Raw genomic sequence first — 16,347 nt, 5'->3', positions numbered from 1 at the left:
CCGACGCCCTCAGAAGCTCAGGATAGCTTCTGCATTTCCCCTCCATTGCACCTGTCAAGCCCCGCCTGGAGCTCGCATTCTCTCCCAATCGACACTGGCAGATCGACCATGCCACTGCAAAGCTCGAGTTGACGGCACATCTGGCACAATGACGGACGCATCCGACCCCGATCGCGATCCTTCCACCGCCGCGCAGAAGGGGAAGGAGTCCGACAACGCCGGCGAGATTGTCGGTGTATCTGTCGGCGCCCCTGCGGAAACAGTCGTGAGCAAGGTCGAACAGGGGGTCACAGAGGGCGACGCCGCCCATCGTGACAAGGAGGACGAGGGCGACGACGACGACGAGGAGGAGGAGGAGGAGGATAGCGGGGAGGACGACGAAGACGAAGACGAAGACGACGAGGATGAAGACGACGAGGATGAGGAGCCTAGGCTAAAATATGCTCGTCTCACACAGCACCTAGGGCCCATCTACCGCAATGGTGATGCCACGAGCTCGTTCCTTGTAGCTGGTGATAAGATGGTACCGCATCCCTTCGTCTACCTCGTGTCACCGCCCGCATGCTGACCAGGACAAGATTATAGGAACACACAACGGCAATATCCACGTAATTCAGCTACCAGTTTTCCAGTCCCTCCGAGTCTACCATGCACACTCCGCTTCCGTCACCAGCATCTCCATCTCCCCCAACCCGCCCCCCCTGCCGACGGCGAGATCCGAGGCCGTGCAAAGGCTCGCCGCCGAAGCCGCCGAAACTGTCGCAAAACAGCGCCCGGTATCCCGTCAGTCGGGTACGTCGCCAGCTGCCGCCTCGAGAAGGCCTAAGGAACCTTCTCCAGTTCCAAACATCCCTTCGAACAATCTTCACATCGCCACCTCGTCCATGGACGGAAACGTGTGCATCTTCTCTCTGGTAGATACCAAAGATATCCAGTTACGCAACTTCGCCCGCCCCGTCCAAGCCGTAGCCTTATCCCCCGACTACAAGAACGATCGGACCTATCTCTCGGGCGGTCTCGCCGGCCAGCTTATTCTTACCTCTGGCGGACAACCTGGTCGAAGCACCTCGACGACTGTAGGCACCGCGGCCGCCACAGCCTCTGGCTGGCTAGGTAGCATGGGCCTAGGGACGAACACGGGAAAGGACGTGGTTCTGCATTCTGGCGAGGGTACAATCAGTACCATCAAGTGGTCCTTATCTGGCAAATATGTCGTCTGGCTCAACGAGCACGGCGTCAAGATCATGCGGTCCAAGCTGCATCTCGAGAGCAGCGACGCCGATGATGCTTGGAAGCGCATTGGACACGTAGACCGCCCCCAAACAGACGAGTGGGAGACCATGGCCAGTGTCTGGAAAGGTCGCGTCGAGTGGATTGACGAGCAGGCTGTGGAAACGGAAGATGACGAGGCTGGACGAACAGATGTAGCCGCATCAGCAGCGACCGAGAGCTTGAGACAAGCATCTGCATCCAGCACAAAAAAGATTGAGAGACTCCTCGTCGGCTGGGGCGGCACCATTTGGATCATTCACGTCCACCCTGGCAGTGTCGGCACCGGCAAGCGGGCTGGCGAAAAGTCGATCGGTCGCGCCGAGATAGCGAAGCAGTAAGTCAACCACGTAGGCCATGGTTGGTTGAGAGAGGCTAACGCGATGCAGCCTTCGTATGGATTGCATCATTTCTGGAATTTCGTTATATACCCAAAATCTTCTCCTTGTATTAGCATATGTATTACCGGATGACGACGAGGACAGCGACGGCGGCGATGATGACAAGGTTGTCAAGGGCCACAAGTCCAAGATATCTTCCACTTCGGCTGGAAGCGAGCCATCCGGCGGGATCAAGCGGCGCCAGAACAACCTCCCTCCGGAGCTCCGGCTGATCGACCTCACTTCGCAAGCCGAAATCGACAAAGATGGCCTCAGCGTGAGCAGATATGAGAGGCTTACGTCGGGCGACTACCATCTTGGGGTGCTACCGGCACAAAATGCAGCTTCCGCCGTGGCCTCATCCAAGGGCGCGTTGGATGCCATTACCGGGTTTGGTTCCGACATGTGGAATGCTGCCATTAACCCAAAATCGCTATTTAGTTCCGGCGCAAGCATCAGGAGCGGACACAGCGGAGACGGCGTCTCGAGCACACAGGTTCCGAGCTCCGCAGGCGGCGGCCGAAAATTGGGAACACCGACAGTGCACCCGAACCTCGTCAAGCCAGGGGTGAAGATCTTCATCCACAGCCCGTTCGACTTCATACTTGCAACCAAACGGGACCTTGGCGACCACCTAGGCTGGTTACTGGAGCATCAGGAGTATCAGAAGGCCTGGGAGCTACTCGACGAACATCCGGAGATCATGGTGTCACCCCCAGAGAACCTCCACGAGCTTGTCCCGGAAACTCCGGATGGGAAGCAGAGCAGTCAGGAGGACCTCCTCGACGATGCCTCGTCTGTGATGGGATCTTCTGGGATGGCGAGACAGCCAAACTCGTCGGCACAAAGGAAGAAGAGACACATCGGCGAGCTATGGATACGGGAGCTCATCGAAGCCGGTAACTGGGCAGAGGCTGGCAAGGTCTGCGGCAAAGTACTCGGATCCTCGGATAGATGGGAGAAATGGGTCTGGACGTTTGCCGGTGCCGACAAGTTTGACCAGATCACCGACTACATCCCATCTGAGCCAATGTACCCGCCCATTCCTGGTACCATTTACGAAGTCGTCTTGAACCACTACATACAAGTGGACAAGCTCCGTTTTCGAGAGTTGCTTGATCGCTGGTCGACAGACCTTTTTGACATCAAGACCGTCACCACTGCTCTGGACAACCAACTCAAGTACCGCGACGTCCGCGAAGACAGCATTGAAGGGGGGCAAAAGGGTCGGGACTGGAAGATCGTGATGGAGTCGTTGGCACGGTTACACGAGGCAAATGGCCGCTTCCGCGAGTCGCTCAAATGCTACATCAAGCTCCAAGATGCGGACTCGGCCTTCCGTTTGATCCGCGACAACCATCTCGCCGAGGCGGTGACGGACGATATTCCCGGGTTCATTGGACTGCGGGTGCCAAACGACAAGCGCGAGTTCTTGTCGGAGGCCGATTTGGAGGAGGCCACGTCAGAGGCCATTACGCTGCTTGCTGACGAAGCGCAGCATGGTCTCGTCAAACCCTCGGTCGTTGTGTCGCAGCTTCAGGCACAAAATCTACGTCTGTACCTGTTCTTCTACCTCCGTGCCCTGTACAAGGGTGAGGGGATCGAGGAGCATTCCGGCGAGACGCGAGACAGACTGTTGATGGACAGCCAGTCACAAGTGGACGAATTCGCAGACCTTGCTGTTGAGCTTTTTGCACAGTGGGAGCAACCGCTCCTGATGAGCTTTTTGAAATCGTCAACTTCGTACAAATTCGAAAAGGTGAGAAGCCACCAGCATGTACCCTTTTTTTCCCCCCTCTTCCTATTTCTAACAACCACAGGCCGTGCAAGAGTGCGAGAAGTACAAGTACTATGACGAACTGGTCCATCTGTACTCCAAGATAGGAGAGATGAAGCGCGCGCTCTATCTAATTATCGATCGACTCCGAGACGTGAAGAAGGCCATCGAGTTCGCGAAGCAACAGGACGACCCTGACCTTTGGGATGACCTGTTGGACTATAGCATGGACAAGCCGAGCTTCATCCAGGGCCTTCTCGAGGAGGTCGGAACGGCCATCAACCCTATCAAACTCGTCCGTCGCATCCCCGAGGGACTGGAGATCCAAGGGCTGAGGGAGGGGCTGAAGCACATCATGAAGGAGCACGAGATCCAGTACAGCATCAGCTTGGGCGTGGCGCGGGTGCTCCGCAGCGAAGTGGCCGCGGCGCAGAACGATCTCCGCAGCGGACAACGGAAGGGCATTAAGTTCGCGGTTGTCGTCCAGTCGGCAGACCACGTGGATGTGCAGGTCAAGGACGTTGTGCACCCGCCAGTCAGCGCGGAACAGATTGAGGAGAGCTTCTTCAAGGCGCCCAAAGCGGAGCAGCCGGGCCACATCCACGAGCCGCCGAAGCCAGGCCATTGCGCGCAGTGTCGCGAGTCCTTCACCGAGTATGAGATGGAGACCTTGGTGGGGTTCGCCTGCGGACACGTCTTCCACCTGTCGCATCTGCTGGAGATGCTGTTCCCCGGCAAGAGGCAAGAGGACGATTACGGGATCAACAGCGAGGAGGCCATCAACAGCGGGTGCCGGGTGGGGTCCAAGGTCACACACGCCCGCTTGCTGAAGGATCGAATCCGGGAGGGGTGTCCCGTGTGCAAACACGTGGTCGAGGTGGCAGCGTAAGAATAGTTGTAATATCAGTGAACGAATGCATACGGCGGCGAAGCCATCTTTTTTTCCACACCCATCCATCTTTCTTTTCTCTTCTGTGTCCGTCATCGGTGTATCCGTCTCATCGTGTCACTGTGCTAGAAGAAGTGAAGAAGGTGGTCCAGCCTCGCATATCAGTCGCATGCCCCGCGTATATACAGGCAGAGTCGCATTTACATCGGACAGGGTTGTGTCCAGTGGGAACTCTGACACCGGTCGGTCTAGGTAGGTTAATTGGCCAAGTACGTACCGTACCGGGCGGGGGGGGGGAGCACGGACCGGCCGGTTGGTTGATCCCCCGCCACACACTGTTTGGACGACATGTCACTCACTCACTCCCCCTCTCTTCCACCCGCTCGGAAGCTGTTGGCAACCTCGACGCATGCATTCTTCGAGAAATGGAAAAGGTCAACACCGATTCGGGGTCCTGGGATACCTCCCCGAGCCGGGCTCGAGGGAAGCCGAGCTGTGAGTTTGTATCTTTTCATCCCCATGCCCCTCCCCAACCATTGCAGTCTTTCTACACGATAGGCGCGTTGCTTTTTGTCCGTTGGTCGGCTGGGCTGACGGCAACGAAAATGCTCACATACACACACACAGATGGGACCTGAACCGCGCGCGCTCGCCGCTCCTCCGCCTGCCTCCCGAGGTCCGCAACGCCATCTACCGGCACCTCCTCGCGGCGCGCCGGATCCACGTGCGCCTCGACCCGCGCACCTCGTCCTTCCACTGTGTCGCGCTGCGGCCCGCCGCCAACCCCTGGGCCTACAAGCGGCGCCACGTGCTCGGCCGCGGGCTGACGCTGCTCGTCCGCGTCTGCCGCCAGCTGTACCACGAGACGGAGCTGATGCCGTACCGCGAGTGCGTCTGGAGCTGGCAGACCCCCGGGCTGATGGAGCGGTACCTGCTCACCGAGCGCCGCATGGGCGCCGCCCAGCGCCGCGCCGTCCGCGAGGTCTGCGTCCGCGGCGTGCGCGGGTTCGGGAACCTGAGCAGGCGGGTCAGGAGCGTGCTGGGCGGTCTCGAGGTCGTTTGGTTCTGGGAGGGGAGGGACCGGGCGACAGGGAGGGTGAAGTGGGGCGCAGAGGCGGACGGGGATGGGGAGGGGGATGTGGACGGGCTCGGGGGTTGGGTTTGTGAGATTGTCGAGAGGCGGAGGGTGGAAGCCGGTGTCGGGAGGCCGAACTGATGCCAGAAGGTGTTTGTGGTTTGACGACGATGGGGCGAAGGACGGGACGTACACCCTTGACGAGATAAACTTGGACGATACCACGGATGAATGAAACCAGAGATGAAATCAAATTACTAAGAAAGATCCCTTTGAAAGCACACCACGCAAGTGAAGACGGCATGGGGTACGGGATCAACGGCATAGGAGAAAGGCCATTGTTACGTAAGCCCACTGGCTACATAAAGCGGCCAATACTGGCAATACATACCGTAGATAGACAGACCAATCAAGATACATACATACCACCATACCCTGACAGTTGGTAGCACAACTGGAAAAAACGATCCGGGCCCACCAGGTTTTACTGGAGGACGGATATTGAAGTTTGTTACATATGGCTAATAATAAAAACATAACAAAACGAGAATGGGATTGGTTTTTACTGCCTGATGGCTGACAACCAAACAACAATAAATGAGAGCAATGACAGGATTGATGGAAGGAGAGAGAAGGCAAACGACAAAGAGATCCAAGACGATACGATAAGAAATAGGTCGTTGAGGGAGATGCGAACTTCCTTCTGATAGCTTCCTTCCATCCGAATTTGCACACTTAAGATGGCATCATGGAAGTCGCAAGTTGTTGTGGAAAGAATAGAAATGTTCAGGGAAAGCAACAGGGGCATATCGTGTATCCAGTTGCAGTTGTGGCGCGAGGAACCCGGTCTGGCATGATGTTCTTTCTGTCCCAGAGGCCGGGAGCACGAAGTATTGTGCCCCTAAGCAACTCCCACCTTCCGCTGACATGTTAATCGATGCTTCTGCCCTCCGCCTTTTCCTTTTCGCAATTTCGAAGCACCTTTTCATTCGAAGCGCCGTTTCATGGGCAGCGGTCTTGGGGTACGTGGCTGCTTTGTGTTGGAACTTGGAAGTCCAAGCTGTGCCGTTGAGGCTTCATACATGACCGTGGCATCATCCTCCCATAGTAAATCACGCCACGACAAGCGGTAGCATTTAGTCAAAGGAAGGACACCATCTACTTTCTTGCCACCATCCTCTTGATGGTCGTCGTCACACTTGATATCCACGTCATCTTAACAAGAATGCGTGAGCCTCCAGTTCGCTCCTGGGCGAGATGTGTGGCCCTGTACGGCTGAGTCGGACATATCACTATGAACATGGATCTGAGTCTTATCCCCTGTCGACCAAACTGATACGATTTTCACTAAATTGTCCAACTATATCTCGATCAACACTGACCAGGTATCCAAGTCTCTCATCACTCATCTTCTACGTTCACCAAGGTGATATCGTCATCGTCAAATTCCTCCCTGGGCCATGGCCACCATCCTTCCAACGGCATATCGTCATAGATGGCGTTGAAGTTGTCTTCCGGATAGTTACGATCCCAAAAGTAAACCCAACGTGTGGCGCTGCGCTCATCAGCCACCTTATTACACGCGACAGCCCCATCCATAGTGTCCATGTTGATGTTCGTGATTGTGAAGCTTGACAAGACAGTCAACTTCTCCGCGTAGACGATGAGCTTCGCGGCCCATTGGGGGTCGTCGCTCAGGTCCGAGAGGAAAAAGGTGCGGCAGCACGACCAGCGGTCGTCATCGTTGAAGGGGTCGTCTTTGAGGAGACGCCGCTCAATGTAGCCGGCCTCCCTTTCCAAGTTGGCTTCGTTCCAGTAGAAACCCTCTGCCATGAGCCGCGGCAAATTTCGAACTTTGACCTGAAGGAAGGCTTCCCACTTAATGTCCTCATCCTCGGTGTTTTCGCCGTCGGGCGAGTTGAAGATGAACAAGACTTGTACCTCGGTGTCCTGCCACTTCTGCGAATCAAAGTTCTGGAGGTGTGATCGGCGTGCGGTAGGAACCTGCTTAGAAACGTGACGAGTAGTCACCATTTTGTCAGAAGGATGCTGATGATTCGGTGCCCAGAGAATGTGTTTAGTGGTGGCTGGGTCCGCAATTTCACGATGCGTCTTGGGATTTGTTTGTGTTGGAATGAAGGAGTTGAGTATCGGTTGTTTGAGAAGGTGAGTGAGATTCTGTCTGTGTGAGAAGGGTCCCAGGTATATTTATATGGTGTAGGCATCGAATTACCGGCAAAAGCTCGTTGTTGAGTTTGTAGTTCCTCTGTATGTGAACCAGGATGGACGAATAATAAGGTTGGAAGGACCGTTGGAAATCGAGAATTCACCCAACTCTAAGAACTGCTGGAGGTAGATGCCGCTCCATTCAAGATCAAGCTCGGAGGTGACCGTGTATCTTGGAGAAGAAGCTGAGCGGCATCTGATCATCCCCATCATGTTTGCTGCTTCCCGAGCAGAATTAATCAGCGGCGAAAGGGAATGACCACAAATCCATATTAGCCGTCTCGTCGTATGCTTTTCGACTTGCCCACTGTGTCCACTTTTACCTCCGAGTTAGCTGGAAGTCGTGCCTCATTGAAAGCCTGATGATGGCAAAGCGATTAGCCAAGTCGAGGGATCGTACCTGTAGGGCGTGGCGCCCAGTAACAGATTGGGCATATCCTGGAAAAACTGCTCCCCAAACGTTGTATTGAAGGTGCAACCCAATACCGAGGAAGAAACAACAGCATGATTCATCCGTCTCCTGAGATCGTTGTCACAGACAGAGGAGTTCCGTCCAGGGTGAAGATGTCGCAAAAAACAACGTCGTCAATTGCGGGCAGCAATCAACGCCTCATATCTTATGACAGAAGACAATATTTTGCATGGAGGCTTCTCAAGCAATGTGGATGATGCGACACACTAAATTCGAGCCGAATATGTCGCAACACCATCCAAGTGTATCTGGTGATCAACTTCATTTGGAGAGGCCACACGCGTCAGGCATCAAACCCAGTGAAATATGCCAAAACGGTTTCGGGTCACAGCGAAGCATGACATTCGTTTTCGCGTCGCTGCGGATCAGAAAGGAACAGCAAGCTTCAGATCAACTGTGTGGCACATTGGGAATCACAGTCACGCAATGAAAAACATCAAAAAAACAGAAAATTGTGAGACGTGAAGCTCGTTTTTGTATCCCGGGCTATGTGTACCAAGGCGAGAAGAAAACCCTTATCCGGTTATGCCATGATTCCCAAACCGCCTATCCGAAGAATTCCGAATCCATTCCATTCTGTGATCATTGATGCCAATCCTCCCAATGCGCTAAGCTATGTCACTTGATGAACATGCCAAGCAGAGAAAAGAGACAAAGCAAGGTTGAGCATCTCAGACAAAAATCAGAAGCGCGATGCCGGCCCAGAAGCAGCTGGCATCAGACTCCATGTTGGCCGCAGCGGAAGCGCTGGGAGTCTGAACGGTGCCAGTGGACTCAAGAGACTGAGTGACCTTGGTGCCAGAGGTGGTGGCAGCCTCAGAGGTCTTGGAAGTGACCTGCTCAGTGATGGAGGTAGTAGTGACCTCAGAAGAGACCGCGGAGGTGGCCTTGGAGACCGGGAAGGTGGAAGTGAAGTCCATAACCTCGCAGGTCTCGGTGGTGACAGGGCGACAAACAGTGGACTGGATGACTGGACAAACTGTCAGAGAGTTGTGATTGTGATGAAACGAAAATGAAAACTTACCAGTGACACCGTTGCCACCGACGGAGGTGGGAACGAGAGCGCCAGGACCCTCAAGGATAGTCGTGAGCTCGAGAGCAGGCTCAATGGTGTCTGGAAAGTATCAGCTCGAAGTGAATCATCAAAAGCCAGGATGGAAAGTACTTACTGATGTTGTCAACGCGGATGACATCCTCGTTGACAGCAGCAACGCCGAAGGTGATGCCAGAGGCAACAGCAAGGATGATGGTGGACTTCATCTTGAATGCTGAAGACTGTGAGACGAAGCAGGCCGAGATGAGAATGGGAGAGGATCAACTTACAGTGTTGGGTTGTGTGTTGTTTGCTTGAGGCAGGTAGTTGTGTGTAACTTGGCTGGAATGCTGCGAAGCAAAGAGGCGAAAGCGAGGTTGATGAGAGTGGGTAGAAGAGAAGAAGAGAAGAAAATGGGAGAAAGTTGGAGGGAGGAGAAGAGGTATTTATAGGAGAGAAGGGAGAAGCTGGCTGATTGTGGGATCAGCCGTGTCAGTCTCTTGAAGAGAGACGGGCAGATCTCATTCAGTTCATCACGTCAATAAAGTACACAACTGAAGGAAAACACAAACTGTGAGCCTCAATTTTGTCATTGGTCGATTGGGGCTTGTTGCCAGGTTGACTGCCCTACGTGAGGACTTGAGAGACTGAGATGATGCGGGTGCCCTGCCTTCTTTCTTGAAAAGGCGAGAGCAGGTCACGAAGACACCTGGTGGTGATGCTGTTGAGAGAATTGTGTGTGCCTTGAGTCAAGGGCAGTAATACATACCTCTACGGAAGAGGATGGAAGAGTAAGACAGGTTTGCATAAACGAGTCAAATGGGCGAGAGAAAAAGAGGAAGAATCACAGTGACTACCCATCCGATGAAATGGCGAGAACCGGCGCCATTTAGGAAATGGTGGCCTTGTTGAGATGTTTATCCTTTGCAAGTAAAGTCTGGCGGGTATGGAAGCCTGTGAACATTATTTGAGTAAGTGAGAGGTGCAGAATGTAATGGCTAGATGCCTTTATGGCTGACAGAATCACTGTGGTCCATGAAAAGATTTGTTGATTGAAAGGCTTTCTGTTTGAAAGAATGCAAGAGACTAAATCTCTATGAGCCATCTGATGGCCTTGATGTTGGGACAACAGAGCAGTGATGTGCGTGGTGCTTTTGTGATGATTGCTTTCTGACTTGACGCAAAACGTGGAAGAGGTTAGTTTAGGGTAGGACTATTAACGGCGTCCTCCTTGCTCTTGAAAGGCCACAGGTTACTTTTTGCACCAACATGGCTGCATATCTACCAACACAGCTTCAAAGAAATGGAAGCACATTTAGTGACATAGCATCATATCACTAGAGAAGATTGTACATAAGATAATGAGCTTTGCGAAAGATGATGGGAGATGACCACTAGATATAAAATGCAACAGACCACAAACAACATATATCCTACTCAGAAACAGGAGGAGTTACCTGAACTCTTCGAAAGGTTGGCTCTGCTACGCAAGAAAGCGGAGCTATCTGTGTTGGTTGATTTTCTAATTCCATTGAGTATGAGTAAGGTCAATAGAAGTATCAGATTTGTCGACTTCGGCCTCGTCACAGCAAGGGACAGATATAATCCCACTGCTCCAAAAGTGTTCTTCACACTCCTGATACGACAACTTTGCCTGAATAAAGTAGCTGTTATTAGAATACTTAGACTTAATACCCTGGTATGGTAGACCACATAGCCTTAGCCCATCACAGGTTATCAACCCGGTCACCTTTGAGTTGCTTCAGCGTCGGCAACTCAAATTCAGCATACGGGGCTCTGAAAGAAACCCGATAACTCCGAACGCAACGGAAAAGATGGTCCATTTACCAGAAGGAGCTGGGGGATGCTTGGTGCTGCAGGCTTTGACGGCAGAATCAGGGAAGTAGGGTCTATGATTCCTTCCACCAGGAGAGAAAAGGTGCAGCCATACGCTTTGCCATCCTCACAGAAGGTCCTGATGGGAAAAAGAACAAACAAACAGGCAGAATTCTCCCGGATAGTTCATCTGACCTTGGATTCTCCCCCCTTCTTCCCATTTCATCCGGTCGCGTGCAACAACATCATCACTGGAAAACAGGTCTGTTTCATCCAGCCAGATTGTAATGACCTCAGCTACCATTTCTATTACTGAAAGTCTTCCAACTACACAGACCCAAAAAAAATCCTTATCGTCAAGAAACCATGGACCCCAATGCCGCCGCCTGTGTCGGCGGCGAGGCAGCCGATAGCAGAACCTCGGCCGGCGATCCCTTCATGAAGATGCCCTTCGAGCTCCGCAAGTCTATCCTCGACGACCTCGACAACCGGCGTGACGTCTACGCCATCAGCCGGGCGTCTCCCATCATGGCCAAGACCGCCCGTGGCACCCACGGCATCCTCGAGCAGCTCCTCGAGACCGAGCTCGGCCCGGCGCAGCTGCGCGCGCTCCTCCCCGACGCGCTCGCCGCCCTCATGTTCCCGACCGCCGTCTGGTATCCTTCCGACGCCGCCAAGAAGGCGGCGATCCTTCAGCATATCCGTGACTGGAAGTCAAACCGCCTCGGAGACCGCGCTGGCGACGACGACAAGGTGGCCGCGCACGTCTTCATCCACCGGCTCGCGATCCCCTTCGCCGAGGATTTCGCCGCCCTCACGGGGACCGTCGGCAAGGTCGCCGACCAGATCCGCCTGCCCGCGTGGGCGTACGACCGACGGTACAAAAAGGCCCCCCGGCCCGCCGTGGAGATCTGGCGCTACGAGCCTGAGGAGCGTGTCCGCCTGCTCCGGGCGTTCTGCCGCTTTGAGCTCCTGAGCAAGGTCATCAGCGCCCGCCCCGGCGCCCAGCTCTGGACCCTCACCGAGCAGTTCCTCCTCTTGAACGCTCTCTTCGAGGCCTGGGAGGTGGAGGAGGTATTCTGCGTGCAGATGTACGTCGGGGAAATGCATACCATTCTCTTTGAGACGCACGTCGTCGACGTCCTTGATACGATGTCTTCCAACTCCATTCGCTCTCGTCTTCTCGACCCCGCGCGCGTTGATCAATCCGTCCGTCTGAGCCGCGGACCGTTCGATGACTATTACGAGGTTGACGACGAAGAAACGGAATGGTTCACCAAGATCGGCCCCGAGCGTAACCCTGGCACCCCCTGCGCCAAGTTCGAGCTAGCCGGCTACGACAAGCACGCCACTTTCGTCAAGCAGACGGCCACCTTTGGCCTCGCCTTCCTCAAGCACTTCCTCCGCTCCGACGCGCCGACCTACAGCCGCTGGATCCGCGCCCACGGCCACGTCCTCCTCAACGGCATGGCGGACCCCGACGAGGCCGAGTACGTTGGCCCCTACGGCACGCGCAGCGACGTCGACGGCGGCGTCCTTTGGCTCTCCTTCCGCGTCCTCGACACGGCCCAGCTCGACGGCGGTAACGCCGCGGTCCGCCCGCTCCGGACCAACGCTGACCTCGCCTACATCCGCCACACTCCCGACGACGTCGCCGCCAACACGGCCTGGCGGCACCTTGACGCGACGAACCCGCAACTGCGCGAGGCCTTCCGCCGCTGCGGCTGGGTCTTCTGGTCCGACGCGCGCCTCCGCCGCAACGTCTTCTGGAACCGCCGCCTCGACGTCTTCTCCCCCGGCGCCGCGCCCCGGTGGCTCCACCGCCCGGACGGCAGGAGGGGGGGAGGGGACCCCACCGCCATCGCCACCTCCGACGAGGACGACGAGGACGAGGACGAGGACGAGTACTTCCTGCCCCGGTCCGAGATCGACGACAACATGGCGTTCAATTCCTTGGGCGGCGCGCCGTTTGTGCTCGGCCTCAGCAGCGCGGCCGAGGCGAAGCTGCTCTCGTTCCTAGGTGAAAACCTGGTGCGCCGGGGCATCCCGCTGTTCCGCGAGTACCCGTTCGACCGCTTCCGTGGCGAGCGGATCCCGCTCGCCGTGTGGGAGGAGTGCATGGGTGGCGCGGACCCGGCGGTCCCTGCTGGCGCTGTTGAAGTGTTTGACGGCATTTTCTGGGGCTAGGGGGGGTTAAGCTCGATAAAATCGCTTCAGGGTGACGTGCCTCTTGTTTTCTTGATTTCGACGGGATACATGTTTTCCTTGAGGTGGATCGAGGCTATGGATGACAGACGGCGTTGAGATCGCAGGGTTGAAGGCTGGTTAGGAAATGAGCAGAACAGCAACATCACAGAAGAAGCAGGATTTGTAAGTAGAACAGCTGGTACCATCAAAAGAGTCACGCGGCCAAAGACCGTTTTGCGTATTAGAAAGAGAGACTGGGCATCATGCCAAAACAGGGTCTAATGGAGGGTATCGTTGTCATTCAATCATTACCTGCTCTAGTCCCTATATCCCGAGTCCAGCCCAATTTGACGTGACGGGTCTTACCCGAATATCCCGGCAACGACGGCCATGACGCCGACATAGACACCCGACGCCAGGAGTCCCTCGGTTGCGGCGACCTCGGCAGGCCGCTCAGCACCGCCGCTGAAGAGCCCGGCCTGCACGACGGCGGCGGCGACGCCGACGGCGACGAGAAGGACGACGGCCATCCGGCCGACGAAGCCGGGGATCACGGCGAAGGCGAGGATGGGAAGCAGGAAGGCCGCCGCGAAGGCGAGCGCGACGGTGGGGAGGAATCCGGTGAGGGCGGCGACCAGCAGGCGGCGCACGCGCTCTGCCTTGTTGCGGCCCCCCAGGTCCGCCGGGGGCAGCCGCGCCGCGCGAGGCTGCGGGGTCTTGAGGTCGTCGCCGGAAGCGCCGGGCTCGCGGGAGAAGCTGGAGGACGACGGGCGGGCGAGGGAGACGAGGTCGTCGGTGGGCTCGAGGAAACGGGCCTCGATCTCGACGATGGGGTTGTGGTTGGCGAGGTAGACGCGGTAGAAGTCGACGTCCTGGGGATCGGGGGCAGGGAGGTGCTGGGTGTCCTTGAAGGACGAGAGGACGTGGTCTGTAGCGCGTTAGGACACATGCACGCGGTTGTGACCATCAGGAGATGGGAGTAGGGGGAGGGGAGGAGGGACTCACTATACTGGCTGAGCTTGTAGCCAATCTTGCCCAGCACGTCCGTCTTGTGCCATTGCAGTTCGCCGGCTGTCAGGGCGTCCTGTCTCCGGGAGGCGGGCAAGATGCAGTTCTGCATGCGTCGCGTCTGCGTGTCGGCGGTGTCGAGGCGATGGAGCTGCTCTTCCAGCTCGGCAAGCTCGTCTTGAAGGTGCAGGAGTAGACGGTGGTTGAGGGCCTCGAAGCGGCGGTAGATGGGCTTGATGCTGGACCTGTCCGAGTCGGCGGCGCACAGCTTGGAGGCGATCAGCTCGTAGCCGGTCAGCGGCAGCTTCTCGGCCCTCGGGAGGTGCTTGGGATGGCCGTGGTGAACGGCGGGGAGACGCGGCTGGAGGGCGTTCGGGGGGAGATGAGGGAAGTTGGCGGTGCCCCGCGGCATCTCGGGGGTGCCGTAGCTGCGATAATCTTGTTGACGCTGGGCCGTGGCCATTTGCACCTCGAACTTGCCGGGCATGGACGGCAAGTCGCCGTAGGCGCTCTGGTCCGGGCTGCTGCTCCGGTCTGTCTCATGGTCGCCAGTCATTTCGGAAAAGACGTCGGACTGGAAGCTGCTCGAGGCGGTTGAGCTGGTGCTCCTCGTCGACGGCGACTGGAAGCTCGAGGCGTCGGGCATCCTCCAGTACGACGACTGCTCGACGGAGCGCTGGATGGCCTCTGGGGTAACGCCGGGGGAGTCTGGCTCCAGGTAGTTGAGGACGCTGGATAGTGGTTGCGCCTTGGGTGAACGACTCCGTTGACGCCCTTTAGAGTAGTGATAGTAGTAGGACTTGTCTTGAGCCCTCGACTTGTCGCTTCCTCGTCGCCTCGGCCAAGACGCCTGGGTAATGGTTGAGCCGCTGCCGCTGGAGCCACTGGCTGCGTGAGTTCTACCAGTGAGAGAGGAAAAGCTGGTCAAGGTAGACTCGGTGGGCGAAGTTGGAAGATGCGTCTGTTGAGCGATGCCATCAGTGTCGGCGGGGACGATGGTCTCGTCTGATGAGGACTCGGGGTCCACGACGGCTACCTCGTCAAGCGTGCTCTGATTCGAGTCCATGGTAGAGATGCGACGTCGGGTTGGGGAGTCTGGGCCAGAGGCGGGCAGAGACGAGTGCCTCCGGACGGTGGCGCTCCTCTGACGGGATCGCGGATTTCCAGGCGTTGACGTGTCATGGGGCGACATGTGATGCCCCTCGTGGGCGACGTTATCGCTGGCGTCGCGAGCAGACGTGGGTGAGGGGAACGGCGGCGGGAGTCCGTCGCTCGGGTCAACAGCTAGCCAGCCTTGGTTTGGGCTTGGTGCGTCGTCTGTGTAGCCAGCGTGGACATGGTCCACGGACGGGGGACGGTAGACCGACGACATCGGTAGTCCGGGGGTGGTTGGCCTGGATTATGGATCAAGAGCGCAAGGCACGAACCAGCTGGCGAGTATATCTCAGCTTAAGCTTGAAGAGTTGGCGAACGAAAAGGTTGGATCTGGCCCGATATGGGTGAGACGAGGAGAGAAGGGAATGCAACTTGGGTACAGAGAGGGAGGAATGTCTCAGAGTAGCAGACCTAGGGCATTCAGCGAATCGCACAAGATCTTTATTCAATACACGGCAAGTGAAAGACGAGTAATAGGTGGTACGGCAGAGTGCGAATCAGCGGAGAGACAAGGTTTCTGGAAAAGATATGGATAGATAGAATAGGTGATTTCAAAAGGTGATCGGGATCGGGGCGAGAGGAGAGTGGCGAGAGGGTGAGATGACGGGTTCAAGAGAAGACAAGCGGCGATAGCATCCTAGGATGCGGCTCGGATCGACAAGAAAGCGGACTTGAGCAATACGGTCCTTTTTTCATTCTTTTTTTTTTTCAGGTGGCAGATAAAAAGAAAGCATTGCGCGGAGGGAGATGTGTGTCGCATCACCAAGGTGGCTGGGAAAAGGCTTAAAAAAATAAAAACAACAAGAAACAAGCTACAGGGGGAAAGACAGCATAGAGGAAGGAAGCGTATGATCAGGACTTGCGTGTGTCAGCCGTAGACGGGTTTGTTTCAGATGACCAGCAAGACCGGCCCAGCGTGATGGGGGGTGACGGGGGCGACAGCGTGTGGTGCTACTTTAGTCGAGCTGAATTTGGTGGTGTGGTGAGGTGTATGGCAGCGATGAGAAGCGTGGTCCAGGTATATACACTAGATAGTCGAC

The 16,347-nt window shown here is 56.1% G+C and overlaps 6 protein-coding genes across 6 annotated transcripts; 3 read left to right on the top strand and 3 right to left on the bottom strand.

The window, feature by feature from the left end:
* Positions 1-148: 148 nt before the first annotated feature.
* On the top strand, positions 149-4,315 carry GLRG_10806 (WD domain-containing protein; the record flags this gene model as incomplete). Its single annotated transcript, XM_008101491.1, has 4 exons — positions 149-523; positions 579-1,606; positions 1,659-3,408; positions 3,470-4,315. 4 exons carry the CDS (start codon positions 149-151, stop codon positions 4,313-4,315), a joined length of 3,999 nt encoding a protein of 1,332 aa, XP_008099682.1.
* A 409-nt stretch (positions 4,316-4,724) lies between these two features.
* GLRG_10805 (uncharacterized protein) lies at positions 4,725-5,531 on the top strand (the record flags this gene model as incomplete). The annotated part of the gene is made up of 2 exons (XM_008101490.1): positions 4,725-4,810; positions 4,943-5,531. 2 exons carry the CDS (start codon positions 4,725-4,727, stop codon positions 5,529-5,531), a joined length of 675 nt encoding a protein of 224 aa, XP_008099681.1.
* Positions 5,532-6,791: 1,260 nt separating this feature from the next.
* GLRG_10804 (uncharacterized protein) lies at positions 6,792-7,424 on the bottom strand (the record flags this gene model as incomplete). Its single annotated transcript, XM_008101489.1, has 1 exon — positions 6,792-7,424. One exon carries the CDS (start codon positions 7,422-7,424, stop codon positions 6,792-6,794), a length of 633 nt encoding a protein of 210 aa, XP_008099680.1.
* Positions 7,425-8,759: 1,335 nt separating this feature from the next.
* GLRG_10803 (uncharacterized protein) lies at positions 8,760-9,348 on the bottom strand (the record flags this gene model as incomplete). The annotated part of the gene is made up of 3 exons (XM_008101488.1): positions 8,760-9,058; positions 9,113-9,202; positions 9,258-9,348. 3 exons carry the CDS (start codon positions 9,346-9,348, stop codon positions 8,760-8,762), a joined length of 480 nt encoding a protein of 159 aa, XP_008099679.1.
* Positions 9,349-11,323: 1,975 nt separating this feature from the next.
* GLRG_10802 (uncharacterized protein) lies at positions 11,324-13,144 on the top strand (the record flags this gene model as incomplete). The annotated part of the gene is made up of 1 exon (XM_008101487.1): positions 11,324-13,144. One exon carries the CDS (start codon positions 11,324-11,326, stop codon positions 13,142-13,144), a length of 1,821 nt encoding a protein of 606 aa, XP_008099678.1.
* A 362-nt stretch (positions 13,145-13,506) lies between these two features.
* GLRG_10801 (uncharacterized protein) lies at positions 13,507-15,218 on the bottom strand (the record flags this gene model as incomplete). Its single annotated transcript, XM_008101486.1, has 2 exons — positions 13,507-14,072; positions 14,150-15,218. The coding sequence occupies 2 exons, from the start codon at positions 15,216-15,218 to the stop codon at positions 13,507-13,509; spliced, it is 1,635 nt and encodes a 544-aa protein (XP_008099677.1).
* Between the last annotated feature and the right edge of the window lie 1,129 nt (positions 15,219-16,347).

This window comes from Colletotrichum graminicola (assembly GCF_000149035.1).
Source record: "Colletotrichum graminicola M1.001 genomic scaffold supercont1.67, whole genome shotgun sequence".
In the NCBI taxonomy this organism is placed as follows: Eukaryota; Fungi; Ascomycota; class Sordariomycetes; order Glomerellales; family Glomerellaceae; genus Colletotrichum; species Colletotrichum graminicola.
Note: the sequence above shows the minus strand (reverse complement) of the source record. Positions and strands in the feature narration are given on the sequence as shown.